The 19,685-nt window shown below is 42.3% G+C and overlaps 1 protein-coding gene across 2 annotated transcripts in view; it reads right to left on the bottom strand.

Annotated features, from left to right (window-relative positions):
* The window catches only part of PRSS12 (serine protease 12), a 223,810-nt gene that overhangs the window by 155,633 nt on the left and 48,492 nt on the right, over positions 1-19,685 (bottom strand). For both annotated transcript variants that reach the window (XM_063458263.1, XM_063458262.1), the window contains exons 3-6: positions 16,258-16,436; positions 11,848-12,004; positions 8,040-8,218; positions 7,011-7,152 (exon numbers count right to left, since the gene is read on the bottom strand). In XM_063458263.1, coding sequence (XP_063314333.1) covers positions 7,011-7,152; positions 8,040-8,218; positions 11,848-12,004; positions 16,258-16,436 — 657 coding nt within the window. The remainder of the gene's footprint in view (positions 1-7,010; positions 7,153-8,039; positions 8,219-11,847; positions 12,005-16,257; positions 16,437-19,685) is intronic.

The following is a 19,685-nucleotide window of genomic DNA, read 5'->3' as shown; positions in this document are numbered from 1 at the left end:
ACATAGCAACAAGCATCAACATTGCAGTGGCTTAAGTAAGCCTAGCACATTTTATGTATTAAAAGTATAGTCGTGTTGTCTATCAGTATTCCCGACATGTCCAAATCCTAGGGGGTCTATGAGTGTGCCTTCTATGTGTTCGTATCTGGGCATGTGTAGCGTGTAGTAGGTCTGCATGGCTATACCAGCTATAGAGGCGAACTGTGGTGTGTGTGTGAAGGGGTCCTACGGTTCTCCTTAGTGTGTTCGTCCGTTCTGTCCCCCGTGTGCGAGAGTGGGTTCTGTTGCTGGCGGGGTGCACCCTAAACTGGTCCATGACCCTCACCTAGGGTTCTCGCCCTATCCCATGTGTATGTCAGTGTCTGTGTCTGCTGATATCGGTTAAGGGTGCGAGTCAGAAGCAGGCACCGTTGGGAGCACCTCTGGTCGTGAGTGATAGTGTTCCCGGTAAGGGGTTGTAGTGGTTATCGCTGTGTGGCTGTCTCGGGTGTGTGGAGGTGAGGCCAGGGGGACCTGTATGGACTGATAGTATCTAGTAACATGCAACTTAGGGTAACCAAAAGTACTTGGGAGGAACTCAGAGGTTAACAGGATAAGAGTTCGTATAGGAACAGAGCGGGAGCAACATGGGCTGGAGGCCATTCTCTGGGGAGTGCGGTGTCAGCAGTCCCAGGGATTGTATAATGGGGACCCTCCCCGCTTCATTGGTCCTCAGGTTGTCTTTCGTTGGTGCGGTGGTCGGGCGGGCACCCCTGGAATGAAGTCAGCGACAGCGGCTGGATCCAATCGGGCGAGGTCTGAGCTCCCTCTTCCAGGGCGCAGCAGCAGGCCTGCTGTGTGCGTCCAGTTCAGAGTAGCTCCGGGCTCGGTAAGTTCTATCCTGGTACGTGAAGGTAAGCATGTTCGGTGTCCCCCATTTGTACTGGACGTTCTTATTTCTGAGATGTTGTAGAAGTGGTTGTAGGGTCTTGCGCCACTCCAAGGAGCTTTTGGTCAGGTCCTGGAAGAGGGATATCGTGGCACCCTCGAATGTCAGGGGGTTTTCCCTTGTGCAGCTTCTAGCAGCTGGGCCTTATCTTGCAGGGTTTGAAAGCGGAGGATCAGGTCTGTATGTGCTGTGGTTGGTGCCGTTGCGGGCTTAGGTAGGCGGAACATCCCGTCTAGGCGCACAGCTTTCGCCTGTTTGGGAGGTAATAGGTCGGCCAGCAGGTGCCTAATGAAGTGCGGCAGGTCCGTCAGGCCTATCGAATCCGGGATGCCTCGGAGCTTTATGTTATATCGTCGTCGTTGGTCTTCCAGCGTGTTAATCCGTTCGTTGGAGACTCTTTGTTGTTTTTGCATTTCCTCCAATGCTTGTTCTAGGGATGCTATCCTTGCATCATGGGTGCAAGTTGAGGTCTCCAGCCTCGCAACTCTGGAGGTGAGCCCCTCCACTGCTTCTTTTATGCAGGCCATGTTGGCTGCTATGTTGGTTCTGAGCTCTGCCAGCATGCTCTTAAGTAGGGAGGCAGTGACTGGTTCCTCTGCAGGGGTATGTGAGGGCTTAAGTTTGTGTGGTGGAGCAGGTGCCATACCTTCTGCGGGATCTATGGAGAAATCGTCCGATGAGTATGAATAGCCGTCCTCTCCCGCCGCCATCTTGTCCCATGCGGACTTCTGCGAGCGCCGGAGAAGTTCCCCGATGTCGTGGGTGGCGGGGTCCCGATCGGCCCTGGATTTCTTATTTTTCCGACCCATGGTTATTCCCCGTGTTGGGTATGGGTGGTTGAGCCCGGGTGGCTGTATGAGGTCTCCCGTTAGGTCGTATTTTGCCGTTTCTGGCGGGGAGCTCCTGGTGAGTGCGACCGCTCTGCACCGCTGCTAGCTCCGCCTCCCTTTATGATCTCTTTTTAAGAAGTGATAATATGTATATGGCAAACAATTCTATATGGGATTTTTTTTTTAAAAATACTTTTCATAAATATTTTTTTCATTTTTACTTTTTAATATATAATTTTACACCCACACTTAGAAGTGGGTATATATGTATGATTGTATACATTAATTCATTCCTAATATTGTTTTGCAAATACATATATATTTTAAAATTTATGTCCAATAAAGATCTTTTATGTACATTTTCTTAAGCAGTTAAATAACCCTTTATCCCTCCCCCTTTTGATATTCTCCACCTGTCCATTCATGTCTTTGTTCTGGAGACTGTCTAAATCGAAACCGGACATTGCCGAGATGAAAAGCATTGTGGAACGCATACGTCATCACGAGACTTCGGCAAGAAAGAAAGCAACAGTGGAGCGCATGCTTGGAACGCATGATTTCATCCCGCATGGGACGCAATGACGTTGGAAGGATGGAACCAGGAAATAATTAAAGAGAAGATCAAGATCAGCTGGAGGATAGTGAGGCACTCTATAGGAAGAGGATCTGGACTAATTGAGAGGTGTATATAAGAAGGAGGGAGGGGAGGGAGATTTTTATGCACCTCATATTTGGTGTTTTGTTGTCAACAAAAAGAAACTGTCCGTGAGGAAGTCCCTAACAGGGATGAAACATGTAGGACTTATCCTGTGACTCTATTGATACCAATTGTACCTACCATTGTTTACTTCTGTGTAAGTAAATACATTTTGCATTGAGCACTTTATTTATATGTTTATCTTATTAAGCTGCACTTTATCTTTTTTTCTTAATGGACGAGACTGACATCAATAAAATCCAAGAATTGAGAAGACTTACACCAAATAACTTCTGAAGGCTCTTTATTTGGCTCTAAAGTGTGAGTTGCTACTTGGCACCTAATACACACCAACATTTGATCACACAGTGTTGCACTATGTTGTATTGTTCTTGTTTCCCCTAGCTGGACAAACTCTATATATTGCACTATGCAAAACTAAATTTTCAAATTGGACTAGGTAGAAGCCTCCCAGTTCACGGTTTCAAAATTCTTTCAATATCAGGAGCCATACATACTGTAAGGATCAGTTTGGAATAGAATTAAAGGAACACAATGGAAGCTCTGGCAATTTAGGTAATGTCTCTTAAAATGTTAAAGTACAGCAAGTTAAAATTAGAGCAGAAGAAGGGGGGAGGCAGAGGGAGCTATGGTGCCAGGAATACAGCGTTGTATTCCTGGCACTATAGGATCCCTTTATGTACTTTGTTGGAAATCTCCAATTTAACTGGGAAGTAGAGATGGATGTGGTAAATTTGTTAATGCTTTGATGTCACAACTGATTTATTTCTATTTCTGGAACTGGTGTACTCTATCCCTTCATACTGCACCGATTTGGATTATTATGTTATATTGAATGTTTGTTTAATTAATAGATCTTTAACTGTATATACTAAGTTATCCTACTGAATGCTTTTTTTATATATTTAATATTTTTATTAAGAAAATATTTTATATTACATACATATTATAAAATCCATAGTAAACATGTAAAATAACATATATAACAATAATTCAAGACAACACAGATTAGAATGATTTATGCCTTTCCTAATGGAAACTTTTTTAAAAGTTTGGTGGAGATATTTCCACCTTAACATCGAGATCTGCCATCTTCCAGTGCCACCAGTGTACTTTTGTGCACAGGGGTATAATGTGGGAGTCTATGGAAAATATCCCTATTTATACTCCTGACATTCAGACTCAGCACGATCACATTAGACAAGTTTTGCAGACCTTATTAACGCCTTAAGGACACTTGACATGTGTGACATGTCATGATTCCATCTTATTCCAGACGTTTGGTCCTTCAGGGGTTAAAGAATCAACTTGATTGTAAATTATAAAAATGCATCTTTGACCAATTTGAAGTACAGTTTTTGGGATATAATATCTCTGCCTCGGGGTTTCAGATGGATCCTAAAAAGCTGGAATCGGTTCTTCAATGGCCTTTACCCACTGGGTTGAAAGCCATTCAAAGGTTCATTGGTTTTGCCAATTATTACAGAAAGGTTTATAAAGGTATTTTCTTCAGTAATAGCCCTCATCACCAATATGACACGCAAGGGGGGTAGCAGTACGATATGGTCTAAGGAGGCTATAGAAGCCTTTGAAACTCTCAAACAGCCGTTTGCCTCCGCCGACATATTGATACATCCTGACACCAGTAAACCTTTCATACTGGAAGTTGATGCATCATAGACAGGGGTAGGGGCAGTTCTCTCCCAGAGGGAGAGCCAGGATACTCCATTGCATCCTTGTGGTTACTTCTCTAGAAAGTTGTCTCCTGCCGAGCGCAATTATGATATTGGCAATAGGGAATTGTTGGCCATTATTCTAGCTCTTGTGATAAAGTGAAGGCAGAGAGGCCTTTGAACCCCAGGGGAAGTACGTGTAGTTTGTGTGTTGCACAACACAAAGCTATGTTTAGTTATGGGCCCCTGGGGTGGAGCATTTGGAGAGAAGGGTGGGCCAATGCTCCACTCCACAGTTTAGTGTTTTTTTTGGGAGACATAGATCCAGGCCTGGGTTTTATGTACTGTCTCCAACCCACTGCTCAGCTGCAGATAATCAGCTGTAGCAATGGGAATAAACCCCTCCCTGCTAGGCAGGTAAAAGGGGGATTGCTGGCTTCTTCCCAGGAAGCAGGTAGGAGAGAGGCTGTTCTCTCCAGAGAGAGAGTCAAGGAGACTAGGCACTGGGAGTGCAGAAAGGGAAGCAGTTAAGGCTGGCTTGGAGCACTGGGAGTGCAGAAAGGGAAGCAGTCAAGGCTGGCTTGGAGCACTGGAGTGCTGAGAGCGGACAAAGAACTAGGTTGGTGAAACCAATAATTTTGTTCTAGTTTTACCCCTGAGAGATGGGGAACCTAATGTTAGTTAGTGCTCAGACGAGCTAGGTTTTTGTTTATAGGGATTTGTGTTATATTTATGATTTCATTTACTGCTGTCTCCTGTGTGGATTTGCAAATAAAGTGCCTGGATTATATGCAATTAAAAGGACTGTGCCTGTTGTTTACCATAGAGGACTGTGCTACCTGGTGACAAGGATCACAATATGGTGGAGAATGTGGGCACAGTAGCACATTGAGGGTCTGTGGGTGTGCCAGTCATCCGGTTGTCTGCTTGAGGACTTTTTTTTTGGCAGACCTGTTAATCAAATAAGTATCACTGTACCTTTAAGACTGTTACCTGCTTGGTGCTATAATGGAGGACCAGCTGAGGGCTGTGGTACAGGCAACCACTAAACAACAAGGCACAAACAGTTTCCTGGCTGCACAGGTTAAGAACCTGAGGGACGCTCAGCAGGAGCATAGAGCTGCCCTTACTGAGGTTTGCAGATTGCCCCCTGCAGGGAGCGTGGGGACAAGGGACCCCGTAACCAAGCTACTGGCATCCTGCATGAGATGACAGAGGCAGTAGAAGAAGTCTTTCGCAAGCTGAAAAGCATGGAGGCAGCAAAGAGTGATGTTGAGAAACACATAGAAGAGAGAGAACAGGAATTAGAAGGCAAGAAGGATAACATTGAGCCTGAAAGTAGTGATAATGTGGAAGAGGGTGAAAAGGCAGCTGGATCATCTAAGGACCAAAAAGCAAAAGAAGAAAAGTTAGTAAAGAGTCCAGCAAAGCTAAAGGAAAAAGCGGAATTGTCAAGAGGCAGGGTTGGTGACACTGATGACATGCGCCAAAGTAAGAAAGAGCAGAAGAATCTGAAGGGAGAACGAGACAAACTGATTACTGAAGTTGACAAGTGTTTATTTGAAAATCAAAACATTGCAGCTTCACATGAAAGCCTCAAACTTGCTCTGAATGGCATCACAACAGATAAAGAGGTCTTGGAAAAAGAGTCAGAAACAAAAATATTTTCACGCTCAGAAGCTGAAACTTGCATGTTTCAAGAGAATGCTGGAAAGAAATTAGAAAACAGAAAGGTGCTGATAAATATTCCCAAGGCAACAAAACGAGAGAAAAGGACTGTGGCTGAGGCCAGCAGTGTCAAGCCGGTTTGTGTAATAAAAAGTGAAGCAGAAGCCGCTGATGTTCACCCAAGTGAACAAGTTAAAGGCATGAAAGGCAGGCTGACTTGGGGAATCAGAGAAGACAACAGCGAAGGAGCTGAGCAAAGCACCCCAGTTGAGTATAGCAATGCGGTGCACTGTTTAGTAGCCAAGGCTACCCAAGAATGTCGACCAGCTGTTGAACAGTTTGGCAGAGAAAAGCAAGGCCGAGAAGTAGTGGCAAAACAAAGTCAAAATAAGAAAGGCAAAGTAGCCGCCTCTGATCTAAGCCAAGAGAGAGTGACAGTTACAGAACCAAGCTGTGGTAACAAGATTGGCACGTCCGCACCTAAGCCCAACCAAGGCGAAAATGATATAGTAGATGACACTGGCATGGCAGAATGAAATATTTCAGAGACACCTGGTATTGCTACAAAGACTTTGAATGATTGTTCGGGAGCCATAGAACTGCTAGCAAAGACTACTGCTACAAGGCCTGGGCGCACTGACTACCTGGAACAGCTGCCAGATTCTGGGAACACAGTCATGGAATTAAAGGCGGGACTCGGAATGCCTTACCGGCTGTTTGATACCGGGGCTGTCCTGACCCAGCGAGAGGAGGGGTATTTAGGCCCAGTTCTCATCCTGCTCAGTGCCCTGTCGTGGTTTCACTTGTGGTTGTCCGAGAGCGCGTTATCGATTCTGGTAATTCTGGTTATTTTACTTTGGCATTGTTTTTGACTTCCCTGTTTTCTGGCATCCCTGACTCCTGGCTTTTCCTTATCGTTGTGTCTCTTTCTGTTTCCCTTGACCTCGGCAATTCCTGACTATTCTTTGGTACGTTAGTCTGGCCATTCTAAGGTCCGGTATACATTACCTATCAGTCTTCTGTGTTACACAATTCTACGTGCTGGACATTCTGTAATCCTGACACTTTCCATCAGAAGATTGCATATTAATTAAAATATTTCAACAAAATTATTACAGTACTTGTATGTATTTTAGACAGAATTCATATGTATGATGACTTTCCTTATGTAATAACAGAAAACTAAATCTTACTTAAATCCAAGCTGACGACACACCACCTGTGTGTTGAGGTCACTCCATTCGTCATCACACACTGTTCCCCATTGTGCCTTGTGAAATACTTCTAGACGACCTTCATGGCTGCCTTTACCCCCGGCAAGCCGAATGGCACCATCTGCAAGACAAATATTAAAGCAAATAAAATAATTCCTTTAGATTCCATAAAACATTACAAGTCTTTTGCACTGTTATCATTATAAAGTACCATACAGCTCTAGTTAAAAAGGCATGGGTTTTCTAAGGTGGCAATTATTTTTCAGTGTATGCCACTGGTTTATATTTGCATGGTTTATACAATACCCCATTAAGGACGTGTGGTCGATAATAGATAGAATTTTTATGAAATACTTGTTTTGACTGTGTTGGAATTTCACAGTCAAGAGATGCACAGAGACAAAGTAGTATTATTTGCTTAAATAGTTAAACTACTTTGTCTTTGTATTCCTCCTGTGCCTTACTTTCTTAGACTCAAAGCAGAGTGTCAATTCCAACAGCTGTCTCCAGTGACGGTCACCAGCACATTGAACTTGACAGCATGTAGCCCATACTAAAGTGCTTCAGTGGTGGATGGAAAGGTGCATTAGGACAGAGTTTTACACCAGTATACAAAAATCAAGATACTATCTTCACTGTAATAGCGGATAATAGCTTTCTTATAAAACCCCAGTTTGTTGCATTGCTGACATGCAAGATTGCTCTGCCAAATGCACATTCCAATAGTTACAATTTATCTTGCTTATAGTGCAGTGGAACTCTTTCCATTGTTTTTTCTGGAGGTTTGTCTCATTTTAGAATTTTGTCTCAGAAATGCCTCTGCAGCATAACCTCTAATATATAATATAATATATAATATATAGTGTACATTTTCAAAAGCTTTCTACATTGGAGAATTTTCTCTACAATGCCTGTTGATTTCAGTATTTTTGTAGTTATCTCTAGCTGTTCACAATAATGAAACATAAAAACAAAACAAAAACTAGCATCATTTTACACATTGGATACCTGCCAGTGGTGTGCAAGACACCCCTGCATCTTCTCTGTGCCCACAGTTGTGTTCACCCCAGGGGCTTCTCTGACACTCTTCTATCGATAGCTCATTCCCTGTACACTGGACCTCATCCAGAAGAATTGGGCCTGTACCTTCCCCAAAGTGAGCTTGATTCCACGCCTTAGCAACACCCCTTTCAAACAAAGAAACATAAAGGGTCATATCTTCAGCAGAGACTCAGTAAAAATCATATTTATATTTATTATTAATACATGGAAAACTATAGTATTTATAACACAAAAAAATAGCTTATACCTAATAATTACCGTATTGTAAAAGTGGATATGTCTTCCACAAAAGGTATAGATAATAAAGATGACAACAGTTAAAGAAATATCTAAATATTCTCTTAGTAAAATCACCCCACACGCTTATACAAATTTATTCTTAGTAAAATATTACCATATAACCAACGATTTATGCAAAAAATGTGATAGAAAAAAGGCTGCTCAAATATAGGGCAAAGTTATAACAATAAGGCATTGGTTTGACCTAAGTATCATTAAAGAACCACTCCACACTAAAATATATATATATATATATATATAAATGCAAAAAGAAAAGTCCTGCGCTCACTCCCATCACTACTGGGCGGCTGCAATGACTACAGTATACATCAGCCCCAATATATAGTAAAAAAACAAAGAAAAACAAGTTACTTGCGCTCTCTCCTTTATCCCTATGTATTTTTAAACAAATGGAGGTCTTTTAGTTACCTCCAATGGCCATGAGAGGATGAGCCCACCTGCCAACATCAAGGCAGACCCCCCTAGGTGGGTCCTAACTCTAACCATTCACCTTGCTTCCTTGAGCCTCTGGCAAAAATCTCTAATGAGACGGAAAGGGGTATTTTTTTATATACACCCCTATACATTATTAACCCTTAATAGGGAACACATGGGATGGGCGGCTGCATTGTAACAAGGCTGAGTAATACAATAAATGGATACAAATGCAGAAAGAAAAGTCCTGCGCTCACTCCCATCACTACTGGGCGGCTGCAATGACTACAGTATACATCAGCCCCAATATATAGTAAAAAACCAAAGAAAAACAAGTTACTTGCGCTCTCTCCTTTATCCCTATGTATTTTTAAACAAATGGAGGTCTTTTAGTTACCTCCAATGGCCATGAGAGGATGAGCCCACCTGCCATCATCAAAGCAGACCCCCCTAGGTGGGTCCTAACTCTAACCATTCACCTTGCTTCCTTGAGCCTTTGGCAAAAATCTCTAATGAGACAGAAAGGGGTATTTTTTTATATACACCCCTATACATTATTAACCCTTAATAGGGAACACATGGGATGGGCGGCTGCATTGACTTGCGCTCTCTCCTTTATCCCTATGTATTTTTAAACAAATGGAGGTCTTTTAGTTACCTCCAATGGCCATGAGAGGATGAGCCCACCTGCCAACATCAAGGCAGACCCCCCTAGGTGGGTCCTAACTCTAACCGCCCATCCCATGTGTTCCCTATTAAGGGTTAATAATGTATAGGGGTGTATATAAAAAAATACCCCTTTTGTTTAAAAATACATAGGGATAAAGGAGAGAGCGCAAGTAACTTGTTTTTCTTTGTTTTTTTTAATATATATATATATATATATATATATATTTTAAAAAAAATAATAAAATGAATCACTATTTAGTAGATATACCCTTGAGGAATACATGCATGCATTTTTCATGGATGTATTCATTGGGGTTTATATCCTATAACAGGGGTAGGCAACCTTTTAGCAGCACTGTGCCGATATAGGATTGTGATGTCCCGTAGCGTGCCGGTCCTATTTTTTTTATAAATCGAGGTGTGTATGCTGCCGTATTCTGCTTGTGTTATTTTTACTGTAATTGCTTTGTATCGTTGTATTTGTACGTATATATGCAGGGCTGTCTTTAATAATGACTGGACCCTGGGCAAAGCATTTGCTTAGGGCCCCATGGACCCTGTCCCCCCTTCCCAGGCATGCAATCACGTCCTCCACCTCAACACAGTGGCGGACCTAAAGTAGAGAGGTGCAAGAATTCTTGGCGGTCTCCCTGTTGCACGGGTGATTAAAAGGTAGATCCCCATCTGTCGTGCAACTCCAGAAATGCATTGACAGCTGGAGCTCTACCATTTACTCATGTTTGCAGGTCTGTATTTAGCACTAAGCAGTTTTTGTGTGTTTTGTGGAATATGTTTGTATGTGGTGTTGGCATGATTGCAAGCACACACACACACACACACACACACAGATATACTGACACACACAGAGACATACTGAGATACACACAGACATGCTTTCATACAAACATACTGACACACACACACAGATATACTGACACACCCATAGACATGCTGACATACAAACATACTGACACACACACAGATATACTGACACACACAAAGACATACTGACACATACTGACACACAGACATGCTGACACACAAACATACTGACACACAAACATACTGACACACACAGATATGACACACACACACACTGACAGACATACTGACACAGACATACACTTTAAAACTCACCCTCCAGTTTCCTACCTTTCCTGCTGGTGGCTGAAGGCGTTGGGAGTTGGGAGTTGGGGTCTAGAGCTCTTGGCCAGCCCCCCTCCAATCTGCCTACTCTTCTTTCCTGCGCGCTCCTCTCTTTGTGGGAGGAAGTGATGCGTGGCCGTCACTTCCTCCCAGCCTGCTGCCGAAAAGCAAGGGGCCCGCTCGCGCTGTTAAAGCACCTCAGCGTGTGACCGGGTCCCTGCTGACAGAAGCTATAACAACTTGCAAAAACTGTGGTTTTTGCTAGCCCTCTCCTTTTTCCATAGAAAAGACTTTCAGTCTCTTCACAAGGTCTATTCACAGGAAAATAACCTCATTGAGAAGGCTCTGAATCTATCCTTCTGTGCGCGTGTGAACAGTGTTGAGAAAGAATACTGGTCTGATCTGATGGCTCGATTACATGGTCAGATCATGCACCCCTGTCTCTTACCATACAAATACCAACACTCCCGCAGAGGTCGTTTCAATGGACCTTTAAATTTACTTTGTTGAGAACACAACCCTGTTTTCATCTCCTCCTAATACATGGGAAGTAAATAAATGAGTGCTGCGTGGAGAGATTATAGCGCTAGCCTAGAGACAGAAAAAAAATCAGAAAGGCCAGAAAAGCACACTCACAACTGAAATCAGGGCCCTCAAACACAGGCACAAACTAGACACACAATTGAGCACATACACAACTCTCACAGCCAAATGCTCAGAACTACATGACATACTGAACGCTAGAATTTAAACGCTCATTTCTGCTTTCCAAACAATCTTACTACTCCCAGGGGGGAAAGTGTAGTCGACTACTAGCTAATTATCTTACAACAGAGACAATCGACCTTCATCTCTAAAATTAAGACCGCTATAGGTGACTTGTCTTATAAACTCCCAGATATCCCAACATCATTCCAAACCTTTTACACAAACTTATGTAACCTTAGAGAATCACCTCCCACTGAACAAGATATTGAACACTAGAACTGACCAAACCAAAGTATCATTTAATCTAAGAAACTGTAGAGGTTTATTTTTTCACCTCTTTAGCCACGAATCCAGAATTTGTAGCATGTTATGTCTGCATGACGCAGGTGGGTTGATAAATATGCATGCAATACTTTTAGCCATATGATCATTTGTTTTATAAAAATTAAACCTTTATTGGTATAATAGCTGTATCAATATTAGCTGGGGAGTAGAGAGCACAGACTTAGATGCTTACCCAAAGCCCAGCTGTCTACAGACCACTTCTGCATCAGCATCATCCCACTGATCATCACAGACTGTTCCCCACTGGCCAGAGTGGTAGACTTCTATCCTACCCTCAAAATCAGAGCTCCCACCAACCAGACGGGCTGGAATGAACACAGAGTCTGTGGATGCAAAATGATAAATGGAACAGATCAGTAAATATCATTAAATAAATACTATTTGTGATAAGAGTAAAAAGGCTTCATAACAACAACAAAAAAACTAGAAGGAGTAATTTAGGTTAATTCAGTAAATACAGAACTTGAGTGAACTGAAATCTGAATTACAAAATTTAGAAAATAATAACTGATTTGGAAAGAAATTCTCCATCTTTATTTGCCTAAATTTAGCAATTGTTTATTCAATTTAAAATAATTCAATTTTATTGTATTGACATGCATGTATAATGGTGAATCTCACTGCACACAGAAAGGCTAATGGGTGGGGGAGCTTCTGTCAACAACAGTGCCCCCACTAGTAAGGAAAACAAAAGTATGCAGAATGGTTTTTGGACATGAGCACTGTGGCAGTATACCCTTGATTAGTCGTGTAGCCACCGCTATAGTTGCCATTTACCTTATGTTTATAGCCCTGGGATGCTGCAGCAAATACCACTGTCTCACCAAAACACTAGTCAAGAATTAGTGCAGGGTGAAGTAGAACTGATTTATCAAGGAAAATTGTCATCTTTTATACCTAGGGTCTCAACAGGAGGTCCCCAGGAAGAACAATACAATTGCGAAATCCCAGGCACCTTGGTGTCTGTTCCTGAGCTGATAGCTTAATTAACCCTATATTATAACTAGGGTTCCGTGCCACATTCCCACACAAACTGTGTCCCCAGGAAGCTTGGGTTGGAGCACCAAGTTAATCCAAAAAGCACCCAGATTGAATGTGACGAACCAAAGTTTGATGGAATTTTAAGTTTTTTGCGGTTGGGCTACTTGGACTCAGCTCTCGGTTAGGCATGCCATGTCTCATCAGCTGGGGGGTTAAGCACCCCGCCCAGGCCCCCCCAGCTTCAGAGTCTCCTTTAGAGGTGGCCACAGGTGTGTATATTAAGGAGGAGTTTATCAGTAGTCAAGTCACCTTTATTATTTTTTCCAGTGAGCACAGTCATCTGCAATAGTGAGTATACTCATTTTCAGCACTAACACATTAATTATTTAGCTTTAACACTGCTTTTAATTGCTTTCATCACTTTTGTTTGTATACTCACTATGCTCTTACTAGTATTTAACACTATATTATTTATAACACGATTACTATTATTTTGTCTCCCACAGTGTAGTGTAGGACCCACCGATAATGGGGTACTTTGAAAGTAGTGGTGGGCTTAACAACATATGGCCATATGGTGGAACCAAATCCCCATATTTATACTGAGTTAGGCATTTTAGTAGCCTTCTTTGTTTTTTGTATTTTTTTGTAGTCTGAGTGCGCTGCATTATTCTCTCATTCATCAGCTGGGAGACACATATTGGAAGGGGAAATACCAGTGAAAATAGTTCCTTTGGGAAGAGGTGGTGGCTGGGAGCAATGTACTAATCCTTCGTGACCGGGTAGACTGTCACCATTTACAAAGCAGACAAGAGTCAGCCATAGGCCTCCTGAATGCCCCATACAAAACATAGGAGAATTATAGGATTTGTAGTTCACAAATATCTTTAAAGACCAGATACTGCATAGGTTTATGCATTACAGTTCACTAGATGCCAAAGTTAGTCAATGAGAATCATGAGAAGTGTAAATCATGTATATTATTAAACATCAGTCACAGCCAGGGCCGGACTGGCCCACCGGGATACCGGGAAATTTCCCGGTGGGCCGTGGCACCTGGGGGCTGTAGAACTCTTACTCCCTATAGAGAGGGAGCCCTGCAGCTGTTTTTAATAATATCGCGGCCACTGGTCGCATGTCAGTGCCGCCGGGTTGCTGGTCCGGCGGCACACTGAGGGGGTACTTACCTTGCAGCGGGCGGCCCCATCTCATTAGTACGACTGCTGTCACTATCAGTGAGTGTGCCGGGCGGCCGCCTAACCGGTTAGGCGGCAAATTCACTGATACTGATAGCAGTACAGCTGTCACCACAGGAGGAGTGAGGGAGGGGGCAGAGCTAACTACCATGCTCCCTCGCGGTTCCCACAATTTCCAGCACAGCCACATCATAGAGTAGTGATTACTCTATGATGTGGCTGTGCTGGGAATTATGGGAGCCACAAGGGAGCATAGTAGTTAGCTCAGCCCCCTCCCTCAGTCCTCCAGTGACAAGGTCAGCAGAGACACAGAAACAGAGGGGTAATAGAAACACAGGGGATGGGGGGACAAAGAGAGGGGTAATAGGGGAAGGGGGGACACAGAGGGGTAACACAGGGGAAGGGGGGACACAGAGACAGATGGGGTCATAGAGAGACACCATGGGAGGGGGGACAAAGAGACAGAGGGGTAATAGAGAGACACAGGGGGTGGGGGGACAAAGAGACAGAGGGGTAATAAAGACACAGGGAAGAGAGGGGGAAAAGAGACTGTAACAAACCCTGAAGTGGTAGCTAGGGGTTCGTCAGTTTTTACCCTAACGGCAGAGAGCAAGAGTGATTATAGCTTGCCGTCCAGTTCTCCGTTTATCTATTAATCCAAAGTAGATGAAGTGCTCAATCTGAATTTCCTCAAAGCAGTAATCAGGTACCCAAACATCAGCCGAAACATGATAAAGGGTGTAACAGGAATGAAATTTTATTGTGCCACACTGGCTTTTATGCTTTCAGGCCAGGGGAACACCCGCCTGGACCTTGTGGTAAACAGGGACACAACTTAGTATAACCTATAAAAATACAGAGCAGAACAGTGACACTTCCAGTACAAACAGTAAATCCCCTCCTCTCTGCCTGGAGATAATTGGGTCAGATAAAGGGGTAACTTAATTATCTCTGGGTAGAGGGAACACAATTTCCACAATATCTGGAAAACACCCCAAAACTTACAGGACACCCACAAATGTCACATCCCCTGGTAGCCCCGATCTGGGTGACCAACATATCCAAAAATCACCCAGATCGGTTCAGGGGTTTTCGATTTTAATGGAAGTCCCAGTTGACCGACCACACACCGAGGCTCCTACCCAGAACAGTTCCATGATTTTAGGCTGTGCGGTTGTTCTATTTCGTTAAGTCATAAAAACCGAACCAATGCACGAATGGATCCCTCAGGCTCATAGCAGGGATTGTTCCCCTAGTTCGTGGGAACCAAACTGCTGAACAGCGCTCTCCTAGCTTTTCGGGAAAATGAAGCAGGCGTTCGTCAGTTTGACCGGTGTTTCGGGAAGTCGAGTGTCTGATTTTTGTTCCAGACACTCGACGACCAAGTCCCGCTGCCTCCTTTCGTGAACACAATTTTTAATATAAACTTAGTTTTATATTTGTATAGTGTGTACATCAAGCATTTATTGAAATATTTATTTTAACTGATTTATTTTATTTCACAAGGAAACCAATATAACTAGAAAATCTTTACTAGCCTTGTTTGACATGTTATTTCAAAGTACATAGCCTATATTAATGTATAAATCTTGAATTATAAATGAGATAACAGCTGCAAGTCGTATAATGGGACTAGATTCTTCCCATTCTCAATGGCTAATTGATCTGGAGGATGGGGAAGAAGCTCTTTGGCACTAAATATTGTTCTTCTTCTTCCTGCTCGATCGACAAATCTCTTTTTAAGTCCTTTTCAAGTTCTTAGCTATATTGTGTTTAAAAATAGAGAAGAGGAAAAACAATGAAAACATTTGAAGAAGAAAAGTTTAACTTCGTTTTCCAGAGAGAATAGACACAAACAAAGGTGACCTTTGCTTACTTCACCAAGACAATGTAGAATGGAAGCAAAGGTCATCTGTATGCCTTCCTATCTCTTCTCCTCCTCAAAGCCCCATTTTTAGAGTTATCTTCCTCTTAGAGCATTTCTAGAGAACTGTTTTCAAGTTTTAAATCAAATAAAGTTATTCAGCATCTAACTGCAACCAGTTTTACATGCATTTATCAGTAGAGTAATGCAACACCAATAATTCTTTAACATCATGTTTTCTGCAGATCACTTTAAAAAATAATCGAATCTTTAAAAACACTTCCGTTTTCAATTCTGTATACAATGTTCAATAAGTAAAGCAAACATTTAGATAAAATATATGCAAAGCCTGAAATTCTCCATAAACACTCTCATTCTCACATTTTCTCTCTTGCGTGTAAAAATTTTCTATAAACATGCATACTTATTTTGTCACACTTGGTGTGTCGAAATAAGATGCCTACAGAACAATTTAAGAGGTCACAGTACAGGACACATGTATTTAATAATGAGTTAAACCAATGAAGCATTATATATTTACCATGTGTAAAGCTACATGTGACAGCAGCTCCAATGTGCTGTGGACATGCTTTGCCCTGCCAGATGTTCTTTTCACATTGTAGTATATTTTCTTCATTGCCATGGCAATGCACATCATTCCATAGAGTTGGAATTGTACTCAGAAGAGATAATGGCACTTTCTTAGCAGTTCCTTTGTTTCTGTAAAATTATACATACAATACATAATAATTTGGTTAAGAACTTTACTTTCCAGCAAGGTTGCACATAATTTAAACTTAACAGAGCAGATGCACAGCTGGATTCAGATAAATACATTACCCCACCCTAAGCAGCTCTTCTGTCCCAATGTCAGGATACAGCTAATGAGACATGCAAGTGTAGTGCCACCTAGACTGCAGATTGTGGCACATGAGAACTGCAGTTTCATTGTAGATGCAAGTGATGGGTGTTGTTTGGTAAGCTAGCCAATTACTAGTTAGCGTTTAAAAATTGGCGTTAAAATTAATAGTGTTAGAGATTAAAAGTTATTAATTATTGTTCGAGACAATGGAGGCTAGAGTTATAGGTTGATTATGGATACAGTTTAGTAATTTGGTATTAGTGTTTGGAGGGAAAGTATAAGGCATGAATTTTAGGAATTATGTAATCAGAGATTAGGGCATGCGGTTAAATGCATTATGGTTTGGGATAAACATTAGGGTTTGAACTTGGGTCAAAGAATTTAGGATTATACATGTGTTGCCATAATGGTAGTGACAAAACATCCTTGGACCACAGGAGATAAGTACTCCAAGACCTTTGCTTTTATGTGCACAGTAGATCTTTTGGTTAAAACCTGCAGTGTAAATATTGCTATTCCTGCAGAACAGCAATGTTTTACAATGCAGGAACAAAACAAAGGGGCATGGCACCCAGACCACTTAATTGAGGTGAAGTGGCTTGGGTGCATATGTTATCCCTTTAAAACATAGGCAGGGCAATTAATTAAAGGGTGTATTGGCTGGAATTCACTTTAAGTCACTTCAACCCCTTCAGTCACTTACCTGAGGTAGCGGCGATGTCCCTCGCCGCTGTCTTCTCCTCCGCGACGCTCCTCCCTGTTCTTCCGTCGGACGGTGGGCGAGACTGATCCCGCCCACCGGCCGAGGAGACCTAATGCGCATGCGCGTTATGCCGCGCATGCGCAATACGTCTCCCCATAGGAAGGCATTGAAAACGAATTTCAATGCTTTCCTATGGGGATTTGAGCGACGCTGGAGGTCCTCACACAGCGTGAGGACGTCCAGCGACGCTCTAGCACAGGTTTCCTCTCCTATAGAGCAGGAAGTTCCCTCTAGTGGCTGTCTAATAGACAGCCACTAGAGGTGGAGTTAACCCTGCAAAGTAATTATTGCAGTTTATAAAAAACTGCAATAATTACACTTGCAGGGTTAGGAGTAGTGGGAGTTGGCACCCAGACCACTCCAATGAGCAGAAGTGGTCTGGGTGCCTGGAGTGTCCCTTTAAATAAATCCTGGGTTATAGACATTATTTCCCTAGTCTCAGGATTATAGTTGATTCAGCATGCAGAATAGTATCACACCTAGGACTAAGGATAACGTCTAACTGGACCTTAGAATGGCCGGACCTAACGTACCTGAGAATAGTCAAAATACTTGCCGAGGTCAGGGACACAGAATGATACACAATGATGAGGAAAGACAGAAGTCAAGGACACCAGAAATCAGGGAAGTCAAAACAAAGCCAAAATCAAATACCAGAAAAACGCAAACATCAACACACTCTCGGATAACCAGCTAGTGGAAACCATGACAGGGCACTGCCAAAAAAGTAATTTTGGGTTAAATAACCCTCCTTAGGCTGTAATTGGCTTTCTCTGACCCCTAAACGTGCGTGCGCGCCTATGACGTGATGTCAGATGCATGTTCGCGCCATCTTTGATGTGGGCGAAGGAAAGTTTCCTATAAAAATACGAACCGCAGCGTCCGGCGTTCCTAAGAACGTCGCAACCGCTGGGGACCAGAACGGAGGGAGACCGGGCAGTTGCCCGCCAGGACCCAGATAAGTCAGAAATATATCTCTGTCGGCGTGGCTGCTTAGTTTATGTGCAGCCACGCCGGCAGAGGAGCCGGGAGCCGTGACATCTTGGTCCATGTTACTCATATCAAGGAAAGATGAAATTGTGGGCTGACAATGTAAACAATTTAACCTGTTTGAAAATGCACCAGAAGATGGGTGTTGAACTATGCAATTCTTATGGATTTGTAGCCCAATAACGTTTCCATATCATCAGGGACATTTAAGAACCTCCCATAGCATGTATAAAAGATCCAAGTGACTCAATTAGGCTAGGATCAAAGTTAAACAATCAAAGCGATCTGCTTCTCCCTTTTGGGTTCTATCAGTACTGTACTTACTTCATTGTCTGCATTGGGAGTCTGAAAGCATCAAATTCAGTAAAAACTGTTTTGTCTAAGGCAATTAGTGTAAATAAGTAAATAATGCATGGCAATATATTTGAGAATTCTCTTTAAAGTGAGCCACTCCAGGTTCGACATTAGCAATAACAGCCCCCAAGGCATTCAACATATAACTTATTATAAATATAAAAGATAAATTGTATAATTATTGGCTTTGGGAGTTGCTATAGTGTTACATGCTGCCCCTATCTCCAGTGACTTTATTCTTGGAGAGTCTATGAGTGTTTTCCTGTTATAATACCCACCTAATGATGCCACCCCAAGCAATCCTCTTTCGTGAAGTCAACATGCTAGCTTCACTGCCAGCACAATAGCATCAGAACGCCTTATACTCCTCCTGCAACCTTGAGAAAGGCTTTATGTGGAAGTAGCACAGTGACCGGGAGCTATTTCCTGTATTTGAGCCCGACATAGACACTCCGTCCCGTTAGCATACAGGTCCAGTGCAGGGTACTGATTGACAGGTGGTGGGGGAGGGATCACATATTTGAAGTGCATTAAAGGAAATCATTACATTTGCTGGCATTCCTGCCAGCACAATCTATAGATGACATTGAATTTAATCTAGGCAAATACTACATTAAGCAAGAAAGAGAGTTTGTTACTCTTCTAATTCATCACAATTTTATACATACAAAAAAGGCAGAATTCAACAAAGGTTTTTCGGAGATAAAAAAAAAAAAAACTGCCAATCTTTTAGTGGACCTTATAATAATAATTCTGAAAATGCTGAAACTACTATTTATTTATATTTACTATTTGTGATATATCTCCCACTAAACCCTAATTTAACCCTTTCACTTGAGCATTATCTGCCCTGTTGATTTATCCTGGGTATTATATGTGTGCTTCCTTTTGCTCTTCTAATATTCTTTTGACTTAATAAAAAAAAAAAAAAAAAAAAGAACAGATAAGTAAAATAAAACATGCTACGAAAGAGTGCAACACACATTTTATTGTTATTTGA

Source organism: Pelobates fuscus, chromosome 6 (genome assembly GCF_036172605.1).
Source record: "Pelobates fuscus isolate aPelFus1 chromosome 6, aPelFus1.pri, whole genome shotgun sequence".
Lineage (NCBI taxonomy): Eukaryota > Metazoa > Chordata > Amphibia > Anura > Pelobatidae > Pelobates > Pelobates fuscus.
The sequence above is the reverse complement of the archived record's forward strand: the minus strand, read 5'-3'. Positions and strand labels throughout refer to the sequence as shown.